The 22,592-nt window shown below is 55.3% G+C and overlaps 1 protein-coding gene and 1 long non-coding RNA gene across 2 annotated transcripts in view; one reads left to right on the top strand and one right to left on the bottom strand.

The window, feature by feature from the left end:
* Positions 1–22,592, top strand: part of LOC117882060 (START domain-containing protein 10-like) — a 43,244-nt gene that overhangs the window by 15,401 nt on the left and 5,251 nt on the right. Inside the window, exons 2-5 of the mRNA XM_034780029.1 lie at positions 15,767–15,914; positions 16,864–16,967; positions 17,274–17,391; positions 19,264–19,316. Coding sequence (XP_034635920.1) covers positions 15,767–15,914; positions 16,864–16,967; positions 17,274–17,391; positions 19,264–19,316 — 423 coding nt within the window. The remainder of the gene's footprint in view (positions 1–15,766; positions 15,915–16,863; positions 16,968–17,273; positions 17,392–19,263; positions 19,317–22,592) is intronic.
* LOC117882061 lies at positions 672–22,008 on the bottom strand. The gene is made up of 3 exons (XR_004646928.1): positions 21,875–22,008; positions 8,726–8,887; positions 672–1,114 (listed from the first exon to the last, which is right to left on the bottom strand). It is a non-coding gene; the product is annotated as an uncharacterized LOC117882061 (long non-coding RNA).

The raw sequence follows: 22,592 nt of genomic DNA, 5'->3' as shown, positions 1-22,592 counted from the left end.
GGGCCCCTTCCATAAAAAAAGTTGCAATACTATAGTAACATGTATTTGGAAATGTAAAAAATAACCAGTGAAATACATTCAAAAGTTAATTTTTAATAAATTGAAAATACATTATTTAAAATACATTATTTAAAAACATTAAATGCCTTAATGGTATGTATACATTTGCAATTACATAATGGGCTGTTGCTGGGTGATGGTGATGGTTGGTGCCAATGGGCTGTTGCTGCCTGGGGGTGGGGCTACTGTTGCCCAGGGCTGGGTGCAGAGCTGGGCTCTGGGTTGGGGGGTGCCCGGCTCAGAGGGGCTGGCCTTGGAGCTGGGGGTCAGGGCTGTGGGGGGATGGAGTCGGGGGTGTCTGGCTCAGAGGGGCTGGGTTTGGAGCTGGGGGTCAGGGCTGGGGGGGGGGTGGGGTCGGGGGATACCCGGCTCAGAGGAGCTGGGGGTCAGGGCTGGGGGGGGCTGGGTTCGGGGGAATGTCTGGTTCAGAGGGGCTGGGCTTGGAGCTGGGGGTCAGGGCTGGGGGGGATGGGGTCAGGGGAGTGTCCGGTTCAGAGGGGCTGGGCTCGGAGCTGGGGTCAGGGCTGTGGGGGGATGGGGTCAGGGGAGTGCCCGGCTCAGAGGGGCTTACCATGCTGCTTACCCCCGCCTCTCCCAGAGCCTCAGCAAGTCGCATCCAGGAGCTCCTGCCACTCAGCCTGCCGGAGCTTGCAGCCCCACCCCCTTACCACATGGCTCCAAGCAGGAGGACCTCAGGCCCCGCCCAAGCCACGCCGCTGCAGCGCTGTCCAGGGTTGCTCCTGGACATGATGTGCTGAGGCGCTGGGGGATGGGGAAGCCAAAGGTGTGGGGGAGCCTCTGACATTCTCGTGGCGCCCTGGGGCAAATTGCCCCACTTCCGCCCGCCCCCCCCCCCCCCCCCAGGCGGCTCTGATGGCTTCACCGCTTCCGCTGCAACTCTGCTCTCCTGCTCCCCAGCGATGAGCTCAGGGGATCCGTTCTGGTCCTCCTGGGTGCTGCTGGCAGCAGACTGTGCAGTAGGACTGCTAACTGTCCTTGTCCAACGTTTCCGTTGTAACTCTGCTCTCCTGCTCAGGGGATCCGTTCAGGAAGCCTGGACAGTAGTAAGGAGCAGTTCAACTTTAGGCTGCGCAAGTGCAGAATGGTGGTAAAATGTGCCTTTGGACGTTTAAAAGCTCGCTGGCACTGTTGGTCAGACCTCAGTGCAACCAACATTCCCATTGTTATTGCTGCTAGCTGTGTGCTCCATAATATCTGTGAGAGTAAGGAGGAGACATTTATGGCGGGGTGGGAGGTTAAGGCAAATCGCCTGGCGTCTGATTTTGAGCAGCCAGACACCAGGACAATTAGAAGAGCACAGCAAGGTGCACTGTGCATCAGAGAGGCTTTGAAAACCAGTTTCATGACTGGCCAGGCTTCGGTGTGACAGTTGTGTATGTTTCTCCTTGATGCAAACCCACCCCCTTTGTTGATTTTAATTCCCTGTAAGCCAACCACCCTCCCCTCTTCAAAATAAAGTAACTATTGTTTTGAAACCATGCATTCTTTCTTTATTAATTCTGCCCCCACCCCCCATCCCCGCCTTTTTGGGCATCTGGGTGAGGAGGCTATGGAACACGGGGAGGAGGGGAGGCGGTTATACAGTGGATGCAGCGGGGATCTGTGCTCTTGTTGGCTTTCCTGCAGCCCCAACAGATGCCTTATCACGTCCGTTTGCTTCCCCATTAGCCTCAGCATCACGTCCTGCCTCCACTCTTCGCGCTCACTTAATTCTTTCCTGGCCTCTGCCACTGAATGCCTCCATGCATTAAGCTGTGCCCTATCAGTGCGGGAGGACTGCATGAGCTCAGAAAACATGTCATCGCAAGTGCGGTTTTTTTGCATGGCAGGGCTCTGTCTGGCTTTGCAAAGGAGTCCATGAGTTATGCATTAGTGATACTGAGCTGCTGAGATACAAGGCCTGTCCTGCTGGAACACCAAAGCACTTTCATGGATGGTGCCCACATAGTGCAGGCCAGGGGAGCAGCTGCTGATTTCCACCGCCCTCCCCCAGCCCATGATCCCTAGTCAGTGCCATGGCCCCGTGCAGGCTCTGCTAGGCACGAAGGGGAGAAGGGCTCATGCTCTGAGAGGAGAGTGAGGTGCTGTCCAGGGTTCTATGCTGTGCTTCCAAATCTGAGCTGGCCCCAGTGCAGCAGGGGGCGCTCTAGTGCTGCGCTGGCTGAGGCACTAGCCACACATGGGCATACACACCACCCATGGCATGCTCGGGGGCTGCCAGCATTCCAAGAGTCACATGGATGCTTGGAGCCCACAGCAGGCTGCCATAGTCAGATCCCCACTGGCGGCATTTCCCTCCTGTGGGACTGGCCTGAGCCCAACCGCAGCAAGCCCTGGATGTGGGAACTAGTATGGAGCGCAAGCACCTTAGAGTAGCTGGGAAGGCTCCCGGGGGTTAACTAGCCAGCAGGGGCAGGGTGTTCCCAGAAGCATGTTTATCCCCAGGGAGAGGGTCCCTTGGACTGCTCTGCTCCAGTTGAGGCTGCACGGATTTCGCAGCCTGCCTTGTGGTCAGCAAAGGCTCAAGGGGGAATCTGGTGACGCTCCCGGGGGCTATTCAGGGTAATAACAGAAAATGCATTGAGTCCTGTAGACGAGCAGCTGTTCTGCATCTTCTCCAGCCAGTGATCGCAGGGCAGGAGGAGAGTGGCCCTGCCATTGGTGAGGTCACCAGGACAGAGCTGGCCCCATGGCACAGCTGCCATGCCATGTCTGTGACACAGGGACTGTCAAAGGCACCAGGACATCACCTGGGGAGACCGACATGGGCAGACGGGCACACGGCCAGGAGCAGCAGAAGGGTCGATATACCTGGCACTGTGGGCAGCACAGGTCCCATGGGTGGAGCGGGGGGATAGCAGTAACATACTAGTGGGTAGGAAGGGAAAGGGAATTTAAAAATTGCTACTTGCCTATTAATGGTGCAAACCAAATTCTTCATCTTCCATCTGTTACTCATTCCTCCACACCCCACCCCGAGTGTCACAACACGGGGGTACCCTCCCCACAGGGCCCTGGGTATCACCGCACAGGGGTATTCCCCACACAGGGGCCCTGGGTATTCCCGCATTGAGGTACCTGCCCCACAGATGTCCTGGGTATCACCACACAGGGGCACCTGCCCCACAGGAGCCCCGGGTATCACAGCAAGGGGCTACCTGCCCCATAGGGGCCCTAGGTATCCCCGCACGGGGATACCCACCCCACAGGGGCCTGGGTATTGCCGCATGGGGATACCCAGGCACCCTGTGGAGGGTATCTCCGTACAGGATATCTGCCCCACTGGGGCCTGAGTATCTCTGCATGGGGGTACCTGCCCCACAGGGGTCATTCCTAACTATGAATGCTTTTACCATCTCTCCTGCCTGCTGGGCTAGCTCTCCTGCACTGCTCATGTGTGATGTGCATCCATCAGGCAGGGTGTCAGAGGGCAGAAAACAATACATCAGCCATGGGCTCCCACGGTGTCTGGCCCAGTGCATTATGGGCCAGTGCTAGCTGGGGAGATTCATTGAGATTCAATATTGACTTCTTGAGCTGCCTCTATATACACTGATTGCCCAGTCTGTGGGATGTGGGACAGCTGCTCCCCCTCCCGATTCTGGCCATGGGCTTCAGTGTGTCTGTGACTGTCGGACCCCGGTGCTCGCCAGGACGGGGGATTGCAATGGAGCCTGTGAACGGCTTGGGAACAAGGGGGTGCAGGCCAAGTGGGGTTTCACATCTATGTGGCACAGTCTGGGGGCCCCTGGATCGCCGGGGGCTGGGGAGGGACCTGTTTCTGTGGGGCAGGATGGTGTTTTGCAGAGGGGCTGGGTTGCAGAGGGGCTGAGTTGGGGACTTTGGCCTCTGTTGGAAAAGCCGTGGAGATCCACTGGCTGGGAGCTGGGGTGTTCCTGGTGGGCGGGGAAAGGGGAGCTGACACAGGGGGAAGCTGCAGAGACGTATGCCCCAATTTCCCAGCTGTGAAACTTTAACCCCAGTGAGCTAGGGATGCTTTAATGCATGGAGTTCTTGTAAGCATCTTTCTGGCTGAGCTCTGCTAAGCCCACCTCTCAACACCTCCAGTTAGCTGAGTCAAGCTGCAGAGCTGGGGGCTTGGAACCTGCCCACCCCACCACACTGTTGCTCAGATACTTTTCAGCATTGCGCAGTTGGCCAAGTGCACTTTGGGCGTATCCTCACTGGCCTTGCACAGGCAGTACAGCAGAAGAGGGGGCCCGGGCCTCTCTGTCCTAGGTACAGCTTCACCATGCACCTAGCAGTGCCCATCAGGGCAGGGGTCAAAGGCGGCAGGCCTAGGAGGTGGATGTGCGATGGGGGCAGTCAGCAGGCTGCCAGACATCCCAGCGCCTGCCCACAGGAGGAGAGGGAAGAGACAATAATGTTTCACCAGCGCTGTCACGGGGCATCTGTTCTGCAAACAAACCGGGCCACGAGGTGCCTGTGGGGGACTGCTGAGGGGAGCTGGGCAGGCTGTTGGAGATTAATGGGGGGGGTGACAATGGCAGCCTATACAAAGGACTGTCTCTAGTTACCTGGCGGCTGCTGAGCACCTCATCAAAAATGCAGGGCCTCTAATGAGGGGTCATAGACGTCTCCATCAGCCCACCCAGTGCTGCAGCCACACAGCATTGAGGTGCACCCAGGCTGGGTGGGCTCATCAATAATGCACCCGCTCTCTTGAGGATTTGATACCGCGCTGCAGCTTGGGTTACCAGTTAATAGCTTTGGTTACCGCTGATCTCACAGCGCCCAGCCAGGGGCCAGGGAGAGAAACCCAACCCTGCTTGCTCTGGAGTGTGATTTGGATGGGACAATGCATGGGGATGGCCGGATCTGTTTTCAGATGAGAGGGTTTGGTGGGGTGTGGGGGGCGGGGGGAGATTGGCTGCCTGCAGCATTCACGGCCCCAGGGCCCAGGAGATGCTCGCCTCTCACACCCTCACCTGGTGGCAGAGATCTCCCGTCCAGCATGCAGCTGCCCCTTGTCTCAGGGAGTGAGAGGCCAAGCCATTGGGCAAAACAAGGCATGCCCAGGCAAGCGCTCTGACAGTTCCGGGCCATCCCAGCACCAGTGCCAGCCTATGTGCATAGATTCTATCTCCCGGGAGCTGGGCCAGTGCTCATTGCCCACACCTTCCTGGGGGAGAGAGTAGCGAGTCTCCCAAATACCCCAGCCCCTGCAGGGCCTCAGGGGCCTGTCCCCCTGCAGTGAAGGTGGGTGGGATGGCTCCAGGACTCTCCCAAAAAGCCCCCCATGCAGCTAGGTCAGGAGCTGGAGCCACCAGCTGGCTTCCTGCCCTGCCAGCAGCAGTAGGAATGGACCCACCCTCTCTGGACCTGGCACATGAGCCTCGCCTGTCTGAGCTACCAGACCCACTATGAGCTCCTACCCAGTGGAGTGCTCTGTGCATCAGCCCCTGGAGGGGGACAGAGAGCCCCAGCCCAGAGAACAGAGCAGAAAGCCACAACCTCCAGGCAGGCAGCAGAGCCTCAGCAGGACTGGGATCCTATGAACTTCCTGCCAATCACCTCCCTCCATCCTGCCCACCCTGCCGCTGACAGTGAGACGCACCAGAAACAGCAAACACAGGCTCTGGGGGAAGCAGCACTCCTCCTCTGAGCATTGAGGGGGCCTGGGGTCTTCGGCGGCGGAGGTCCTTCCGCTCCGCATCTTCGGGGCACTTTGGCGGCGGGTCCCGGAGTGATTGAAGGACCCGCCGCCGAATTTCTGCCGAAGATCCGGAGTAGAAGGACCTCCTGTGACGAAGTGGGGCTGTTCTTAATGTTTTCCTCAGTTTCCCCTATGCAGTTCTTAAGTATCTAGGTGGTGGGATAAGGGTGTATGGTTGCTACAGAGCAAAGGGCACATAAATGCCCGACACTCTGTCTCCTAGCAACTGATGGCCTGGGCCCCTCCTCTGCAAAGGTGCCAACTGAAGGTGTTGGAGACAAGGGGATCAGGTGACCTCCTGGCCTGGGAAAGAAACAAAGCCCAGAGAAGGAGGGGCTGGACGGGGGTTGGAGTTTGGAACTAGCTGGGGACTGGAAGGGAGGGCAGACGGGGGTCTGCCTCGCTGGGCCCCGAAATGGACCCGGCGGAGGGGTCCCGTTTGCTGGACCTACAAGCTCTGTTTTAGACCATGTTCCTGTCATCTAATAAACCTCTGTTTTTACTGGCTGGCTGAGAGTCACGTCTGACTGCGAAGTGGAGGGTGCAGAACCCTTTGGCTTCCCCAGGACGCTGCCGGGGCAGACTCGCTGTGGGAAGCGCACGGAGGGACATATGCTGAATGCTCCCAGGAGAGACCCAGGAGGTGAAGCCGTGGGAGCTTCTTGCCCTGAAGACGGTCTACTCCGAGGGAGAGGAGGCTCCCCAAAGTCCTGACTGGCTTTGTGGCGAGCAGTTCCAGAGCATCGCCCGGGGACTCTGTGACACCTCCCGCCGCTGAATTTCTGCCGCAGGCAGCAAAATACTGCCCCCCCAAATCCTGCCGCCCTAGGCGACCGCCTAGGGTCACCTAGTGGAAGCGCCAGCCCTGGAAGACCCAGCACGGCCGCTGACCAGGCCGCAGCAGCAGGACCTGATCCCAGCACAAGTGGGAGCCACATGATCAGACCCACAGAGGGCAGGGATGGTCGTTTCTGCCAGAGACCTCGATGAGGGGCACTGCTCAGAGCCCAGATGGAATGGTCAGATGTCCAAGGAGAGACCAAAGCTCAAAACAGTTCCTCTGTTAGCTCAAGTGGTAGAGGTTTGCACTGCACCCAGAAATTCTGAGTTCAGACTCTGCTGGTGACTGAGGCAAAGATGCTTACAGTTACATATGTGTAAGCAGAGTCAGGATGAGCTCTACCCTGACATCTGGTGGTGAATTGTGGCGAGTTGTGCAAGAGAACTTCAGGGGCTGATCTTATTTGCATAGGCATACCCACCCAGCCTAGCATGAGTCCACAGCAGCCCAAATGATCACTTTGGCTGCTGTGGGATCCCCAATTTCACTGTTATTGGGGCAGGAAGAATAAAGTGTAGTTACCCTGATTATGTGAATCAAGGACAGTGGAACTGTTTTATGACAGAGGGACTCGCCATCAACTAAGTAGCACTCACTAGACAAGGGACATGGGTTCTAAAACCCAGTGAATTAAGAGAGGCTGGGGCTAGGGATGTGTATCTGATAGTAGGGGAGCTGTTTGTGGGTGTGAAACACTATTTGCATTGTCTCTGCTGTGGAATATCAGAGCTAATTTTGATTCTATTAAGAGTGTAGTTATAGGCTGTTAAGCTGAAGTCACTTCGTGCTAATAGTGCACTACCACTGAGGCTCCCCTACTACTAAAAGCTAAAATTGCTGGGTGCTTGTGGGAAAGGGCTGAAGATATATTGCTGAGCAGCTGGTGGAGTGGAGTATGTTTGTAGGATAGCTGGAGCGGCTCACAGAATGGCTGGTGGAGTGGCTTGCGGTGAAGGCTGCAGCACAGCCCCATGGAGAGGCGAGGCAGTCAGTCTCGGACCACGTAAGGTGCCCCTTAACACCTCGGTGCCCCCCCCCCACCCATTTCCACCTAGGCTGGAAGGTAAAACTTTGCAGATAAACTTTTGAACTCTGGGGCTGCACTGACCAGGGACAGAGACTTTTGGGTGATTTTTTTGGGTTGCTGGACTTAAGACCCTGAGTGGAAAAGGACACTGCCAAACTTACTTGGGAATGGGTCTTTTGCTCATGGTTTGTGTTATGAATCCTGTTTGTGGTGTTTCCCCAATGTAATACTGCATTGTTTCCCTCCTTTATTAAAAGCATTTTGCTACACTCAGACTCCGTGCTTGCGAGATGAGAAGTATTACCTCTTAGAGGCGCCCGGGGGTGGTATGTAATTGTCCCAGGTCACTGGGTGGGGGCTCAAGCTGGTTTTGCATTGTGTTATTGAAACGGGACACCTAGAAACTGAACCCAGCCCTTGTTGCTGCCAACTCAGACAGGCAGAAGGGTTACATATGAATGAATTTTGGAGGGTGGTGAAGCACTGGAATGGGTTACCTAGGGAGGTGGTGGAATCTCCTTCCTTAAAAGTTTTTAAGATCAGGCTTGACAAAGCCTTGGCTGGGATGATTTAGTTGGGGTTGGTCCTGCTTTGAGCAGGGGGTTGGACTAGATGACCTCCTGAGGTCGCTTACAACCCTGATATTCTATGATTCCCTGAGTGCCCTCTGCGGCTGGGGCTGGGCTCAGTTGTGGCATTTGGCTTGGCTTGGCATTCTTAATATGCATTTAATTCCAGCCTCTGCCAGGTGCCAGAGGCAGCCCCTTGGGATCCCTGGCCCAGGTCATGTGACTGGGGCAAGGGAACAAAACCAGCATCCCTGGGTGTCACACATTAATTCCCCAGGCCAACCCCTCCACCCCCCCCCGATCTCAGGCTCCCATAAGCCCACTGCACTGCCAGCTGGCTGCACACCCAGCAGAATCCACCCCAGCCTGGCTCTGTGTGACTGAAGAGCGGGTTTGGGAGCTGAGGCAGAGCTGGGCAGGCGAGCACCCAGACTCAGGGAAGTGTTAATGGCAGTGTGGCTACTGGGAGGGTCCCCTCGGCTGTCCTGGAAAGTCGGATGTTTGAAAATCCTGCTTTAGAAATCCATTACCTAGAGGAGGGGCGATCGGTTGTTCTCCTTAGCCCCAGGAAAGGACAAGAAGCAATCGGCTTCCATTGCAGGCTGTGTGGTTCAGGTTGGACATTAGGAAACATTCTCTACCAGTCAGGGTAGTTAAGCATTGGAATAAATTGCCCAGGGAGGTTGTGGACTCTGCCAATGGAGATTTTAAAGAGCAGGTTAGACAAACACTCATCAGGGATGGTCATAAGAACAGACATACTGGGTCAGACCAAAGGTCCATCTAGCCCAGTATCCTGTCTTCTCACAGTGGCCAATGGCACGTGCCCCAGAGGGAAAGAACAGAACAGGTAATCATCAAGTCATTCATTCCCTGTCACCTATTCCCAGCTTCTGGCAAACAGAGGCTAGGGACAGCACACCTACCCATCCTGGCTAATAGCCATTGATGGACCTATCCTCCATGAACTTATCTAGTTCTTTTTTGAACCCTGTTATATTCTTGGCCTTCACAACATCCTCTGGCAAGAAGTTCCACAGGTTGACTGTGCGTTGTATGAAGAAATACTTCCTTTTGTTTGTTTTAAACCTGCTGCCTATTAATTTCATTTGGTGACTCCTAGTTCTTGTTTTATGAGTAAATAATACTTCCTTATTTACTTTCTGCACACCAGTCATGATTTTATAGACCTCTATCATATCCCCCTGTAGCTGTCTCGTTTCCAGACTGAAAAGTCCCAGTCTTATTAATCTCTCCTCATACAGAAGCCATTCCATACCCCTAATCATTTTTGTTGCCATTTTCTGAACCTTTTCTAATTCTAATATATCTTTTTCGAGATGGGGTGACCACATCTGCACACAGTATTCAAGGTGTGGGCGTACCATGGATTTATATAGAGGCAATATGATATTTTCTCTTATTATCTATCCCTTTCTTGATATTTCCAAAAATTCTGTTCGCTTTTTTGACTGACGCTGCACGTTGAGTGGATGTTTTCAGAGAACTATCCACAATGACTCCAAGATCGCTTTCTTGAGTGGTAACAGCTAATTTAGACCCCATCTTTTATATGTATAGTGTGACAAAATTCCTCCTCTATCTTGGTGGGTCCTGCGCTATTTGGCGGATTTTCTTGCCTCAGAGATTCACCATGTGGGTTGGGGAACAGCCCAGAGACCTTCCCCTCTGGGAGAACCCACAGTCCAGGTCAATTGGGAGGTCTGGGCCCGACCTCTACTCCGGGTTCCAGCCCAGGGCCCTGTGGACTGCAGCTGTTTATAGTGCCTCCTGTAACAGCTGCATGACAGCTACAACTCCCTGGGCTACTTCCCCATGGCCTCCTCCAAACACCTTCGTTATTCTCACCACAGGACCTTCCTTCTGGTGTCTGATAACGCTTGTGCTCCTCAGTCCTCCAGCAGCACACCCTCTCACTCCCAGCTCCTCACACTCGCACCACAAACTGAAGTGAGCTCCTTTTAAAAACCCAGGTGTCCTAATTAGCCTGCCTGCCTTAACTGGTTCTAGCAGGTTCCTGATTACTCTAGTGCAGCCCCTGCTTTGGTCACTCAGGGAACAGAAAACTACTCATCCGGTGACCAGTATATTTGTCCTCTACCAGACTCCTGTACCCCACTGGTCTGGGTCTGTCACATATCCCTCCCACTGCTCAACGCCAAGGGGTTGGGCAGCTTGGGACGCCAGACAGTGCACACATGACAAGCCATCGGCGTTGCCATGACGGCTCCCTGCTCTGTGTTGCACACAGAACTGGAAAGGTTGGAAGGATAAGAACCATCTGGTCACCCTTGTGTTCCTCTCCTTGTTCCGCTGCATCCATTGAAGAGGGGCATGGTCAGTCACGAGGACAAATCTGCGCCTGAGCAGGTAGTAGCGCAATGTTTCCATGGCCCATTTTACAGCGAGGCATTCTCTCTCCACCACTGCATATTTTTGTTCCCTTGGAAGGAGTTTCCGACTGAGGTATAAAATTGGGTGTTCCTCCTCCCCGACCATCTGTGATAGAACGGCCCCCAACCCTACTTCCGATGCATCCGTCTGCAGGATAAACTCCTTGGTGAAATCAGGGGCTATCAGTACGGGGTTATTGCAGAGGGCAGTCCGTAGGTCTGTGAATGCTTCCTCTGCTGCGTCAGACCATCTCACCAGATCAGGTCCATGGGCTTTCACTAGGTCTGTCAGGGGGCTTGCCCTTGTGGCAAAGTGGGGGATAAATCGTTGGTCATACCCCACCACACCTAGGAACGCCCGGACTTGTTTCTTGCGACTTGGTCGGGGCCAATTTTGGATGGCCTCTAACTTGTTCACTTGGGGTTTTACCAGACCTTTTCCCACAATGTAGCCAAGATATTTGGCCTCTGTAAACCCTACAGCGCACTTAGCAGGGTTTGCTATAAGGCCAGCTCGCCTGAAGGTATCGAGGACCACCTCCACCTTCTCCAGGTGGGTTTCCCAGTCTGGGGTATGAATGATCACATCGTCCAAGTAGGCAGCAGCATAACTGTTATGCGGGCGTAATAGCTTGTCCATGAGACGCTGGAAAGTAGCTGGGGCCCCATGTAGTCCAAAAGGGAGGACAGTATATTGAAAAAGACCCTCTGGTGTAGAGAACACAGTCTTTTCCTTTGCGTCTTCTGCAAGGGGAATCTGCCAGTACCCCTTTGTCAAGTCTAGGGTAGTCAAGTACCGGGCATTACTCAGACGGTCCACTAGCTCATCTATGCGAGGTATGGGGTACGTGTTGAACTGGGATACTTCGTTTAGTCGCCAGAAGTCATTGCAAAATCTTGTGGTGCCATCAGGTTTGGGCACCAGCACGATTGGGCTGGACCACTGACTGTGGGATTCTTCAGTGATCCCCAACTCCAGCATTTTTTTTACTTCTGCTTTTATTTCCTCCCTTTTTGCCGCTGGCACCCGATAGGGCCTCATTGTTACTCTGGCCCCAGGGTTCGTGACGATGTGGTGATATGTCTCGGTTGTTCAACCCGGTTTTGTTGAGAACACATCTTGATTCCGGAAGATCATCTCAGACACCTCATTCTTCTGGTCTGGTGTTAAATCGGGAGACACTCTCACCTGTTTGGAAGGCTTGTTTTCCTGGGTTAGGTCTTTTTGGACCGTTGTGCATGCCAGGGTTTCAGAAGGTTAACGTGATAAATCTGTTCTTGTTTTCTGCGTCCTGGCTGCCGCACCTTGTAGGTTACTTCCCCCATGGGTTCAACCACCTCATAGGGCCCCTGCCATTGGGACAGAAGCTTTCTGCCGTGGGTACCAACACCATAACCCGATCCCCTGGTTGGAACTGTCACACTTTTGCCTGGCGATTGTAATGGGTTCGCTGGGCCTCCTGGGCCTTCTCCAAATGTTCCCATACAATAGGGGTAACCCGGGCTATCCGGTCTTGCATCTGCATTACATGCTCTATTATATTTCTCCCCTCATTGGGTTCCTCTTCCCAGATCTCTTTGGCGATATCTAGTATGCCACGGGAGTGACGCCCGTATAATAACTCGAAGGGGGAAAACCCAGTTGAGGCCTGTGGTACCTCCCAGATAGCGAACATAAGGTAGGGTAGTAGGGTGTCCCAATCCTTTCCACCCCGACTTACCACCTTCCTTATCATAGCCTTGAGGGTTCGGTTAAACCTTTCTACCAACCCATCAGTCTGTGGATGGTAGACCGAAGTTCTCAGGGTATGTATATGGAGCAGCATACAGCGGTCCTTCATTAGCTTCGACATAAATGGGGTTCCTTGGTAGGTTAATATCTCCTTCAGTAGCCCCATTCGGGCAAAGATCCCCACCAGCTCTTTGGCTATAGTTTTAGAGGCCGTGTTCCGAAGGGGGACGGCTTCTGGGTAGTGAGTAGCATAGTCCAAAACAACAAGTATATATTGGTGGCCCCGAGCCGTCTTCTCCAGGGGTCCCACTAGGTCCATGGCTATTCGCTCGAAGGGGACCTCTATGATGGGAAGGGGTACTAAAGGTGCCCTCAAGTGGGGACGGGGACTGTGCAGCTGACACCCCGGGCAGGAGGCACAGTACCTCCGTACTTCTTCATGTACTCCGGGCCAGAAGAACCGTCGTAGGACTCGTGCCAGGGTCTTCTCTACCCCCAAATGCCCCCCAAAAAGATGACTATGAGCAAGACTTAATACAGCGTTCTAGTGTTTTTGAGGTACTAGGATCTGCTGTATCTTCTGCCCCTGTACTGGTGCAACCCGGTATAAGAGATCCTTCTTCATTATGAAGTAGGGTCCTGGTCCCTGGGTTTTTCCTTCCATGGGGACCCCATCTATTTCAGTCACCTCCTTCCTAATGTTGTCATACCTTGGGTCTTCTGCCTGATCCCGTCCAAAATTTCCTCTCCCGGGGCTAATCTGCCCAAGATCTATGGGCCAAGTCTCTGTTGCCTCTACTGTTTCAGAAGCATTAGGGTGGGGGTCAGACTCAGGTGCTTCTCCCTCCTGCGTGGCCTCCTTTTCAGCTGCGCGGGTCCGCCTACCTACAAGAGCGACCCTCTGGCTTTGGGTCAGTATTCGGGTTCCCAACACCTTAGCTGCCCTTCTTTCCCTTTTTGTCTTTCTACCCTGTCTGGGAGTGAAGAACAAATCTGGGGATATTTCAGAGAAGATTGGGGGTTGACAGTCTGCTGTGGATGCCTCATCAATTTTAGGGTCCCCATCTTTCTCCAATTCCCCTACTGGGAGTAAGTTTCCAAACCCTGGGAAGTCCCTCCCTATGAGCACCGGGTATGGGAGTTTAGGGACTACACCTGCTGCTACCTCAGTAGTGTTCCCTTGGATCTCGATTTTTACTGGGATGGGGGGGTAGTAACTAACTGTCCCATGGACACATGTTATCCCCGTACGTTTAGCCTGCAGCAGCTGACTACGCTTCACGAGCTTCCCTGAGATAAGCGTGATAGCACTCCCTGAATCCACCAGTGCCGTGGTCCCTACCCCATTTAGTTTCACTGGTCTGGTATACATATGTGGGGTTAGGGAGCATGGATCTGCCCAGGTTAGACTGCATAGGCTCCTCAGCATTGGGACACTGTGCAGCTTTGTGTCGCCACTCCCCGCAGGCATAACATGGAGCCCTAGGCATTCCCCAGTCTCTCGGTTTGGGCAGTCTAACATCACGATCCTCTTCTCCCTCAGTGCTCTGACTCTTTATGGCCTCTGATGGGCCTTCAGCCTCTCTCTTTTTCCACCTGGGCCCTCCTGGTGGCCCAGTCACCCGAACTTTAGGGCTTGGTGCTGCTAGTTTAACCCGGGGTGCCTCTTCCTTAACTGGTCGGGTCAGCTCCCTTGCTGTCCTTTGCCTCTCTACCAGGGCAACAACCTCGGCATAGGTGGCGGGTTCATTCTGGCTTACCCAGGCACGAAGGTCTGGCGGTAGTCCCCTCATGTATCGGTCAATGACCAGAACCTCTAGTATCTCTTCCGGACTCTGGGACTCTGTTTGCAACCACTTTCGTGTGAGATGGATGAGGTTATACAATTGGGACCGCGAGGTTTTGTCTTCCTGGTACCTCCAACTGTGATACCGCTGGGCCTGCACTGCGGTCATTACCCCAGATCTGGCCAGTATCTCTGCTTTCAGCTGGGGGTAGTCTGCTGCAGCCTCTTCAGGCAGATCATGGTAGGCCTTTTGGGCCTCTCCACACAGGAATGGGGCAAGGATGCCAGACCACTGATCTCGAGGCCAGGCCTCCCGAAGAGCTGTCTTCTCAAAGGCCAGAAGGTATGCCTCTACATCATCCTCTCGCATCATTTTCTGCAGCCAATGGCTGGCCCGTATGAGCCGCGTCCCATCATGGCCGCGGTTCAGCTCTGTAAGGGTCTTTACCTGGTTTACCAGTTCCCGCAACATAGCTCGGTCTTGGCCAGCCTGGTCCATCAGCAGGCGATTAGTCTCTTGCTGCAGCCGCACTGCCTCCTGTTGGGCAGCTGCCTGGACACGGGTAGCCTCCTGCTGGGCCACTGTGGCTTGTATCAGTGCCCACACTACGTCATCCATTATGAGAAAAATAAATAAATAAACCCTCTCCCCCCTTTTTTTTTTTTTTTTAAATCACCCTCCTTCTTCCGCCGTACTGTGCACACCAAGATCCCACCCCTGACACCAGTGTGACAAAGTTCATCCTCTATCTTGGTGGGTCCTGCGCTATTTGGCGGATTTTCTTGCCTCAGAGATTCACCATGTGGGTTGGGGAACAGCCCAGAGACCTTCCCCTCTGGGAGAACCCACAGTCCAGGTCAATTGGGAGGTCTGGGGGGAACCTGGGCCCGCCCTCTACTCCAGGTTCCAGCCCAGGGCCCAGTGGACTGCAGCTGTTTATAGTGCCTCCTGTAACAGCTGCATGACAGCTACAACTCCCTGGGCTACTTCCCCATGGCCTCCTCCAAACACCTTCCTTCTGATGTCTGATAACGCTTGTGCTCCTCAGTCCTCCAGCAGCACACCCTCTCACTCTCAGCTCCTTGCGCCTCTTGCTCCCAGCTCCTCACACTCGCACCACAAACTGAAGTGAGCTCCTTTTTAAAACCCAGGTGTCCTAATTAGCCTGCCTGCCTTAACTGGTTCTAGCAGGTTCCTGATTACTCTAGTGCAGCCCCTGCTTTGGTCACTCAGGGAACAGAAAACTATTCATCCAGTGACCAGTATATTTGTCCTCTACCAGACTCCTGTACCCCACTGGTCTGGGTCTGTCACAATAGTTAGTCCTGCCTCAGTGCCGGGTGCTGGACTAGATGCCCTCTGGAGGGCTCTTCCAGCCCTAGGTTGCTGTTATCCTAGCACGCACTCTGCTGGGCCACCCCCCATACATATCCACACACTAACCGCGATGAGCCACACTACTCCTTTGTGCCGATGTACCTGACATTCATGGGCAGACAGCTGCTGTCACACACATGTGCCCCTCTCTCACACTTGCCTCTGGCGCGCCCTGCCCATGCCCCCAGGCCCGTGTGGGCATGCTGGGCTCCTGTCAGAGCCTCGCTGACTGCAAGCCCTCCCTCCATCCTCCCCTTGCAGCTGCGCATCGCCTGCAAGGACGTACCGGCCGCGACACTCTATGACGTGCTGCACGACACCCACTACCGCAAGAAATGGGACTCCAACGTCATTGAGACCTATGACATTGGGCGCCTGACAGCCAATGCCGATGTGGGATACTATGCCTGTGAGTGGGGGCAGCGGGGGGCTGGGGAGATAGTGCAACACTCCTACCCTCCCCTGGGCCCCTCACCTGCCACCCTTCACGTCAGGCAGGGCCTAGTGTTGCCAGGCATATGGTTTTCGACCACAAAAAGGACCCTGGAGCCTCCGATCGGCACCAGTGACCGGGCCGTTGAAAGTCCGGTCGGCAGCGCAGCGTGGCTAAGGCAGGCTCCCTGCTTGCCCTGGCTCCGCGCTGCTCTGGGAAGCAGCCACTAGGTCCCTGTGGCTCATACGCGGCCAGGGAGGCTCCACGCACTGCCCCCGCCCAAGTGCCAGCTCCACAGCTCCCATTGTTCCAGGAACCGTGACCAATGGGAGCTGTGGGGGGCGGTGCCTGAGGGTGTGAAGGCACCGCGCAGACGTGCCTGCCACCCATGCGCCTAGAGGCCACAGGGACCTGGCAGCCGCTCCCTTGGAGCCATGGTAAGTGCTGCTAGGACCCCGCACCCCCTCCCAACCCCCCTGCCCCAGCCCGGAGCCCCCTCCTGCTCCCCAAACCCCTTATCCCCAGCCCCACCCCAAGTCTGCACCCCCCACTCCAATCCTCTGGCCCAGCCCAGAGTCCCCTCCCGCACCCCAAGCCCCTCATTCCTGGCCCCACCCTAGAGCCTGCATCCCCAGCCCAGAGCCCATACCCCCTCCCTCTCCCCAACCCCAGCCCAGTGAAAGTGAGTGAGGGTGGAGAAGAGTAGCAATGGAGGGGGGGGGGATGGAGCGAGTCAGGGGGCGTGACCTCTGAGAAGGGGTGGGGCAGGGTTATTCGTTTTTGTGTGATTAGAAAATTGGGAACCGTACCTGGCCCTGCAAAAGGTCCTAGCTGTGCGAGTGAACCCAGGGCGGGGTGTCCCTGGGAGGGAATTGGGGGACGTGCCTGCAGGTGCTTGCAGGATAACAGACTCTCTCCCTTGCAGGGAAGTGCCCGAGCCCCTTGAAGAACAGGGATTTTGTCACCCTGCGCTCCTGGCTGCCCCTGGGCAACGACTACATGATCATCAACTACAGCGTCAAGCACCCAGTGAGCTCCTACTCCGCTGACCGCAGCTCTTCTCCTGCTGCCTGGCACCACGCAGAGGTGCCAGGCCTCTACCGAGCTCCCCAGCCTGGCATCAGGCACTGGCCTTTTGGCTCAGGGGTGGGGGTCAGGGCAATGCTGGTGGGAAAGGCCTAGCCAGGCCAAGCCTTGGTTCCGGACCTGGCCTTCCAGCCACAGGGGGCACAACTTGTGGCAGAGCGGGCTGGAGCACAGCTCCTGTGTGGCGTGCGTGGCTGCCCAGTGAGCCGGTGCACAGCAGGCACTGATCTGTGTGTGGTGTCTCTACAGAAGTACCCACCACGGAAGGACTTTGTGAGGGCCGTGTCCCTGCAGACGGGCTACCTAGTCAAGGCCAATGGCCCCCACGGCTGCACCCTCTACTACCTCACCCAGGTGGACCCCCGAGGTGAGTGCCCAGCATGGCACATGAGCCAAGGGGAATGCTGCAGCTCCTCCTGGAGGGGCAGAGGCAGCTTTGGGGGGAGAGGCAGCCCTGTGCAGGGGGAAGTATTGCTTGACATGCTGTACCTGGGGGGGACACCCCCCCCCAAAGGGATGGGGCCAATTTCCCAGCACCCCCCAAACACAAAGCTGGTGATGAACAGTGGGGAAAGAACACGGACTGTCCCTAAGGGAGCAGCCAGCCCTTTGCTTCCCTTCCCGTCCCAGCTGGGGCAGGGCAGCTCAGGGGACATCAGTAGGACAGCAGTAGACTATGTGAGAGCCAGACAGATGGACACACCCAGCTCCACCTGTCTGTCCAGTGCCCCAGGGCTGGTGGGGCTTGCTGCCCACTCCCCCTGCTGCCCCATCCCCTTTCTCCACGGCGCTCCCTTGCGGACACTGCTGCACTCCTGTGCCCACCTTGGGTGGCCTGGCCCATTGGTTAGTGTTTGCCAGCTGCTGTGCCCTGTGCTTGGCTTCACCCGGCTCGCAAGCTGGTTATGTATTGTGTCTGGTTTTGGTCCCCCCACTACAGAAGGGATGTGGACAAACTGGAGCAAGTCCAGCAGAGGGCAAGAAAAATTATCAGGGGGCTGGGGTATATGACTTACACGGAGAGGCTGAGGAAACTGGGGTTTAGTCTGCAGAAGAGAAGAGTGAGGAGGGATTTGATAGCAGCCTTCAACTACTTGAAGGGGGGTTCCAAAGAGGATGGAACTCAGCTGTTCTCAGTGGTGGCAGATGACAGAACAAGGAGCAATGGTCTCAAGTTGCAGTGGGAAAGGTCTAGGTTGGATATTAGGAAGCACTATTTCACTAGGAGGGTGGTGAAGCACTGGGATGGGTTACCTAGAGAGGTGGTGGAATCTGTATCCTTGGAGGTTTTTAAGGCTGGCTTGACAAAGCCCTGGCTGGGATGATTTAGTTGGTGTTGGTCCTGCTTTGAGCAGGGGGTTGGACTTGATGACCTCCTGAGGTCTCTTCCAAACCTAACCTTCTATGATTCTATGTGCTGCAGCCTTCTCTTCCCTGCCGTCTCATCAGAACTAGCCCCTGGCTCCCTGCCCCGGAGCCCACCTCCAGGGCACTGCCAGCCCCACAGCCCTGCCCCCCCACAAGGTCTGAGCTCATCTCTGGAGCACCCGCCAGCCACACAGCCCTGCCCCCCGAGCTCTGAACCCATCCCCAGGGCACTGCCAGCTCTACAGCCCGGCCCCCCGAGCTCCAAGCCCATCCCCAGGGCACTGCTAGCCACACAGCTCTGCCCTCCCAAGCTCTGAGCCCATCCCCAGGGCACTGCTAGCCCCACAGCCCTGCCCCCCCCAAGCTCTGACCCCATCCCCAGGGTACTGCCAGCCCCACAGCCCTGCCCCCCCAAGCTCTGGAGGCTGCTGTTGGGGGCCAGGCAGTTTCCATGGGGTGGCGCCTGGGAAATCTGCCCATCGGTTTTATGCATAAGCCAGTTTCCTGGTGGTGTCTGCAGCATTACTGACTTTCTGGGGTGGGGGAAGAGACCAAGCCAGACCACTGTGCGGCAGGCAGGCCTAGGAGCCCCGGGGAGCACTGGCCTTGTCTACACTAGTGCTCCAGCCCTGCTGTTACAGGAGATTTAACAAGAAACTAAGTGCGGACAGGAGCTTAGAGCCCTCGTGAGGGGGCATCGGCGCCAGGGAGGGACTGGGCCCCACAGAGTGTACACTACCTGCTGCCAAGCTGCCTTTCTGGTATTTACACCCTTACACTGCCAGACATAAGGACGGAGAGGGACAGACAGCCCCGGAGGAGCGCTGGGGCTGCCTCACTTGCTGTCCTGAGTAACTCGGGTTTGTTCTAGGTTCGTTACCAAAGTGGGTGGTGAACAAAATGTCGCAGTTTGTGGCACCAAAGGTAAGCTGGGTGCGGAGGCGGCTGTGTTACTGCATGCTGGCAGGAGCAGCAGGCGCCAGCGGGTACATCCAGCTAGCAGCACCGCTCCCCTTTAGCAGAGTGACAGCTACGCCTGGAGGCTGTTATCAGAGTAAGGCCTGGTGAATGGAGCAGCCTCCGACCTGGCCTGGCCGTGCCCCCAGGCTGCTCACCCAGGCCTTGGCTACACTAGAAAGGGTTTGCCGGGACAGCTACACGAGCCGCAGGCCCCGAGTGACAACAGCTTGCAACGGCAAAAAGGCCTTTTGTCTTCTCAGCACCAGCTTGGCTAGTGCAGCCGAGGGGTGTGCCCCGTTGGGTGCAGCGTGACTGGTGAAAGGTGCTGTTCTGCCGGCATAGTCACACCCTAAGGGGCATGAGCTATCCCAGCAAAGGAGATTACAAAGACTGGAAAAGAGACGACTGAGCGAGACTATGATAGAGGGCAATAAAATCATGACTGGTGTGGAGACAGTGACTAGGGAAGTGCTATTCACCTCTTCACATAGCACACAAACCAGGGATCACCCACTGAAATTAATAGGCAGCAGGTTTAAAACAAACAGAAGGCAGTACCAGGGGGAGATAGCTCAGTGGTTTGAGCATTGGCCTGCTAAACCTAGGGTTGTGAGTTCAATCCTTGAGGGGGCCACTTAGGGATCTGGGGCAAAATCAGTACTTGGTCCTGTTAGTAAAGGCAGGGGGCTGGACATGATGACCTTTCAAGGTCCCTTCCAGTTCTAGGAGATGGGATATCTCCATTTCTTCACACAACACAGTTAACCTGTGGAACTTATTGCTAGGGGAAGTTGTGAAGACCAAAAGTATAACTGGGTTAAAAAAAGAGGTAAGTTCATGGAGGATAGGCCCAAAGGGCTAGTAGCCAGATGGGCAGGGATGCAAAACCATGCTCTGGGTGTCCCTAGCCTCTGACTGCCAGAAGCTGGGAGTGGAAGACAGGGGATGGATCACTTGATTGTCTGTTCTGTTCATTCCCCCTGAAGCACCTGGCATAGGACACTGAGCAAGCTAGACCATTGCTCTGACCCAGTATGGCCACTCTTTTGCTGATATAAGCTGCATTTACACACATAGGCACCAACTTCTACTGGCGCCAGTGGTGCTCTGCCCCCGCCTCCTCCCACCCCCATTCCAACCCCTTCCCCAAAGTCCCCACCCCAACTCCGCCCCCTCCCTGCCCCTATTCCGACTCTTTCCCCAAATCCCCACCCCAGCCCCGCCTCCTTTCCTGAGCGTGCCATGTTCCCGCTCCTCCCCCTCTCTCCCAGAGCTTGCTACAGCTGTTTGGTGGCAGCAAGCACTGGGAGGCAGGACGAGGAGTGGGGACAGGGTGTGCTCAGGGGAGGAGACGGAGGAGGAGGTGAGGTGAGGTGGGGTGGGGCACGGTGGGGAGCTTGGCTGCACCCACTAATTTTGCCCCGTGGGTGCTCCAGCCCCAGAGCTGGAAAGCCAGCAAAACTTCACAGTATAGACCTGGCCCAGGTCATTGTCTAGAACTCACACCAGGTTCACATCAGTGTCCCATAATCAAATAGACACCAAATGCGGGAATGGTCCCGTTATTGTGAGGAACTTTCCTGGCTTATACACTACCCTGGTGAAATGGGCTAGCGGAAGGATCTGAGTCCTCGCTCCCACTTCCTTTACCCAGAGGCCTCCCTGCCCTTGAGGACTCCCCTTCCACTCTCCTGTCTGGCAGAGTCCTCGTAACCCCAACAAGGCAGGGCCCAGGATTCCTGGGCTGCTCGACCCCCAACCTTGTCATGGTCACTTAGGGCAGGGGCTAGGGTGTCCCCACTCTGGGGTGCACTCTCTGCACTGGATGCTTCCCTGACCCACTGATCATTGCATGCAGTTCAAAGCAAAAACAATTTATTAAGCAGCAACCGATTTAAAAGATAAGGAAAAATGGGAATGGTTAAAGCAAAACATGTCACCCCCACTCTGTGGCACGGGGACACACAACCAGCCATGGCTGGAATGTCAGGGCAGTTCACAGTCTGCTCCTCACAAGTTCCAGGCCTCCTGCTCAGGCCCTGGCTGTGCTGCAGAGATGATGTAGGTCGGACACTTGCTCTGGCGGTGGCCACACGCCCTCAGGTTCAAGGTGGCAGGACCCTTCTTCCCAGCATTGCCCCCACCCTGTCAGGGTTACGATCCCCCTCCAAGTCTGGCCTGTAGGGCCTCTTGGCTGGGGGCATCTCCCTGAACTGGGCCCGCTACCCAGGGTAGGGTGACCAGACAGCAAGTGTGAAAAATCAGCATAGGGGGTGGGGGGTAATAGGAGCTTATATAAAAAAAAGACCCTAAAATCAGGACTGTCCCTATAAAATCGAGACATCTGGTCACCCTAACCTGGGTCCCCCCTCACTTTCCCTAGCTGCTCACCGCACCCAACTCCGGACTGATCCAGCTCCAGCTCCACTCTGCCTCAGCACTGCGGCTGCTCTGCCTCCAGCTCCCTGGGCTGCTTCTCTGGCCCCTCTGGCTCTGGTTGCTGCAGTTCTCCCAGCACTGACCTGCTCTCTGGGTTGCTTCTTTGCTTCTCTGGCTAGCACAGCTCTGCTCCCCAGCTCAGCATGGGCCCCTGCTCTCTCCTTAGCTCGGCCACACTCTCTCTTACCCAGGCAATTCCAGCTCACCCGGAGGGCGGGACCCACACTGGCCTCCTGACTCCCTGATTAGCCTGCCTGACCTGTCAATCAGGCTGACCTGGAGAATTGGCCTCTCCCCATTGCCCCTGGGGACTGTCAGTCTCAGGGTCCTGATTTCCCATTGACCCTTCCCCTTCCTTTTGGCACTGGGAGCTAGCCCACCAAAAAGCCCTCATTGAGTTTTAGTGAGGGGACAACAGTCCCCTTACATTCCCCCTTGCTAAAATATTGCCACAGGCACAATATTCACACCAGTATATCCTGGTCTCATATTAACAACATATACCCACATCATGTCATATAAAAAACCCATTAATAATTATCAAAAGAATATTTAACATATTTAACATTCTACGTCTACTTCTTCATACTATACATGACAATATTATTTGAAACACTATATAGAACCAGTAACAATCATCTCCAAGTTTAACAGGCAGTACAGCTTTAGTAGTTCTCTGGGATCTTCTTAAGACTGATGGTTCATTACCCATTTTTCTATTCCCCTGTAACCGGGTAACACCAGGTCAATTTGAGGGATCTGACCATTTTCGTCAGGGTTTGGGTTTGCCCCATTGGTTTC

This window comes from Trachemys scripta, chromosome 8, assembly GCF_013100865.1.
Source record: "Trachemys scripta elegans isolate TJP31775 chromosome 8, CAS_Tse_1.0, whole genome shotgun sequence".
NCBI classification, from domain to species: Eukaryota; Metazoa; Chordata; order Testudines; family Emydidae; genus Trachemys; species Trachemys scripta.
The sequence above is the reverse complement of the archived record's forward strand: the minus strand, read 5'-3'. Positions and strand labels throughout refer to the sequence as shown.